The sequence below is a fragment of the Bison bison genome, unplaced genomic scaffold (genome assembly GCF_000754665.1).
Source record: "Bison bison bison isolate TAMUID 2011002044 unplaced genomic scaffold, Bison_UMD1.0 scf7180017864309, whole genome shotgun sequence".
Classification (NCBI taxonomy): domain Eukaryota; kingdom Metazoa; phylum Chordata; class Mammalia; order Artiodactyla; family Bovidae; genus Bison; species Bison bison.
This window is the reverse complement of record NW_011494881.1, coordinates 5,006,491-5,010,299: the sequence shown is the minus strand read 5'-3', so window position 1 is coordinate 5,010,299 and position 3,809 is coordinate 5,006,491. Positions and strand designations below refer to the sequence as shown.

Below are 3,809 nucleotides of genomic sequence, written 5' to 3'. Positions count from 1 at the left end.
TAATCTGAGCATCAATCTGAGTGACAGCTATGGTAGATTGAAGCATACACAGTCCCTACAATTTATCAACCCCACCACTGACAGATATTTGAATTATTTCCAGTATTTAACTATCATGAACAATGTTGCTATGAATATACATCTATCCTGATATACACATGTACTAGCTTTCCTAGAATATATCCCAAGAAGTGGAATTTTAGGGTCATAAAATATGGATATTTTCCACTTTACTAGATGAACTGCAAATTGGTTTTGTGGTTGTTTAACCTGTACTCTCTTAGAAGTTCATAAAGAGTCTAATGGCACAGGATACCCAGGTACTGTAAGAATACTGGCATCTGTGTTACCCATTCATCTAAGTGCCATAAGGGAACCCACTTATGATTCAGTTTTTAACAGTTTTAGAATTTTTTTTTTTTTTTTAATGAGTGTCTGGAATACCAGATTGATTTTTCATGGTGCCAACTGAAAAGTAAAACCCAATGCTGCTTACTGGGGGAGAAAAGAGTAACTATAAAATGTTCTTGTCTTGGATGGGCCCTTTAGTAGTTTAACTTGCAGACTTTATGATGATTAGAGAAGTATGACAGGATCAGCACCTAGAGGTTACCATTATAGTACCCCGGGTTAACTCCATCTTGCATAAGCTGAAATTTAGTTTTTTCTAGAGAAGGCAATACCAGTCTGTAGTAACAAATCTCAGTAGAAGTTCATCAATCACAGTTTAGGAAAACTAACAAACATCTACTAGAAAGAACAGTTGAGAGAAGGAATCCTCGTGTGTATCTTTAAATACAATGACTCTTTCTTTAATCCTAAACCAACTAAGATTTGATTTATGGCAAAACAATATCCAGCTCAAGCAAAACAAGTATATCAAAAATTGATGAGATGCTTTGACAAAATTATACAGCAAGGAGATCCAACCAATCAATCTTAAAGGAAATCAACCCTGAATATTCACTGGAAGGACTGATGCTGAAGCTCCAATACTTTGGCTACCTGATGCAAAGAGCTGACTCATTGGAAAAGACCCTGATGCTGGGAAAAATTGAGGGCAAGAGGAGAAAGGGACAATAGGGGATGAGATGGTTGGATGGCATCACTGACTCAACGGACATGAGTTTGAGCAAGCTCTGGGAGTTGGTGAAGGACAGGGAAGCCTGGCGTGCTGCAGTCCATGGGGTCACAGAGAGTCAGACACGACTGAGCGTCTGAACAATAACAACAAAGTGGTTAGGTGTGTGGGTCAAAGAAAGAAAGGGAGGGGGAGAAAAAGAGGAGAGGCAGGAGAACTATCCTGACAATGTAAGTTTAAAGATTTTCAAAATAAAAGACTGAAGAGAAAAAAAATCTAGAAGATATTTACTAAAATGCTGATAAGACACTAATTACAAAATTGCAAGTAATCTTTAAAAATTTCTGTTCAACTGGATCTTCCTACAATAATCATGTATTATTTGTGTAATAATATGTTTTTAATAACCTTCTACTTTATGCTAAAAAAAAACACAAGTCATATTATAGAATGTCATTTGTGTATACTTACACATCCACAGGAATCTGGTCCCCCATTGAATAGGGAACAAGCCATCCTCACAATCTCTGCCTCTATCTTCCTGAGTCCGGGGAAGATGTCTGGATGCAGTGGATTACTCCATGCGAAATCTCCATAAGCCTACAGAGAAACGCAAGCACAAGTGGAGACGCTTACGTCATACAGGAAAAAGGATCAGGCAAACCACGTTAGATACAACAGGAACTGGGAAAACGGTAGGATACGTCCTCCGGTCTAAAGAAGATTGAAGTGTTGTAGTGGAGGAGACAGGCATAAAAATTATTTTGACAAAGTGGTAACAGAGGAAGTATAAATGTGGTTAAAAGCACTGACTAAAAACACCCACCAGACCCAGTTTGAAATCTTAGCTTTATCTGTCACTTCTAGCTGTGTAATCTTAGGTAAATAACCTCACTGAGGCTGTTTCCCCATACGTTAACGAGAATAATCCCAGTACACAGCTGATGGGGTTCTAGCCGTAAGTAAGATAAGACACACGTGAAGCACACACACGCAAAGCACTTAGTAGAGTGTGTGGCACAACTATTTTCAGTGTGATAGCAGATCTGTGTATGTACATGAAGGTAAGGGGCCTCAAAGAGGGAGTAGCAAACATTCTGAGTGGTCTGGTGGTGTCTGTTAAGTGGAACCTTGAGCCGTGAATAGGAATTCATCATTAAGAACAGGTAGCAAGAACAAGGGAAAGGAAAACAACAAAGGAGCAAGGCACTCAGTAAACAGAAAAGGCAGCGGTTAGTGTTCATGTGGGAAAATCTGGCTCACGAAGGGACTGGCATTTTTGGTTGCATAAGCAGCTTAGGATTTGTCCTATAGACAATGGGAGTCACTGAAAGATTGTTAAGCACAGAAGTAAGGTCAGGGTATTATGTCAAAATACAGCTGAGCAAAACATGTAGTGTGTAGTAAGCTGTGCACAGTTTCATAATTCTAATAATCAAACACAAAGACCTTAGAAAGCAACAGTCCAATGCCAATTTTGTATGACAAAGTGAGATTTAAAAAATAAATCTGATTAGAAATGGAAGAAGCTAAAGCAATTCTAAAGTCAACCAAAAAATATGAGAATTATATGAATTATAACTGAGACCACTGCTCATTCTCAGATTCTGTGATTTGAGACTCAGGAAATCATGACCAAGTTTCCATCCCTTATCTCTTCTGATCCAACAAAATATACCTTATCATTAATAATCGCAAATGATGGACTACCTTCCCTAGCAATCTGCTTTCTACACAAGGTGTCTATTAAGCCTGGAGACATAAATAACATCTTACTTTTTTACAGACTGAAGATGTCTTGGACAATGTTATGCATTTTTGTCTGTTGGGTAAGAGACACTGAACCTCTTTAGTTTTAACAATAAACTTTGCTTAAGTAATTTTTTTTTAAATTACAAGAATAAAGAGAAAAAGATGTGATCATCTAAACCAGCAGAGCCGCACACTCCTTCCAAGGACTGAGCACTTGCTCACCTTCACGAGGAGGTCGGTGAGCTCCTTCTCCCCACTATACACTGCTCCGGAGGCTTTCCCCTCTTGCCACAAGACATCTGCAGAGAAAAGGCAGACCACTGGGTCAGTAAGCAGGAGCCTCTGGGGAGACAGATTCTAAAGAAGAAACAGGGAGAAACTCCTCTGTGTACAAGAGTTGGAGCAGAACCTCCAAGGCGTCCTTACATTAAATCAAGAAAAAGAGCTTCAGTAAAGAGTGTCACAGCAAAATAAAGATGAAAGGTCAACCACTACCATCAACAACAGTGTGAAAAAGGTAGCAACAGCATCTAGGTACAATAGAGAGCGTCCACTAGTAACGTCGTCATCCCCAGCTGGCCTCTAACAGCAGAACCACTTCTTCTGTCTACACTCGTTTTCAGTTCTCTGTATGGCTCCGCTTGACCTTTTTCTGCAGTGGCTTCCACCTTCTCTCCCTTTCTAGCCAGTCAAAGGGAGTGTGGAAACTGCTATGGGCACAGTTAGCAGAAAGAGTAAGGCAAAGTGCAAAATTTCAGCACAGTATCACCAGAGCTGGAGTCAGGGAACTGAATCTCTGACTGGACAAACCATGGTGAGATGTGAGCCATCAGCATCGTCCTCAGACAAGCCTGGAAACCCATACAGAGTTAGCCACCTGCTTCCAGCAACATGTGCTGCAGCACTCAGCGTCAGCAGCACAGCCAACACTGGGAGAAGGACCAGAGGAAAGGTTCCTGACCGGGATGTGAGGTCC

The 3,809-nt window shown here is 40.4% G+C and overlaps 1 protein-coding gene across 1 annotated transcript in view; it reads right to left on the bottom strand.

The window, feature by feature from the left end:
• SGPL1 (sphingosine-1-phosphate lyase 1) overlaps positions 1 to 3,809 on the bottom strand; it is a 36,458-nt gene that overhangs the window by 15,840 nt on the left and 16,809 nt on the right. The window contains exons 6-7 of the mRNA XM_010852398.1: positions 3,056 to 3,132; positions 1,553 to 1,681 (exon numbers count right to left, since the gene is read on the bottom strand). Of these exons, the coding sequence (XP_010850700.1) occupies positions 1,553 to 1,681; positions 3,056 to 3,132 (206 nt within the window). The remainder of the gene's footprint in view (positions 1 to 1,552; positions 1,682 to 3,055; positions 3,133 to 3,809) is intronic.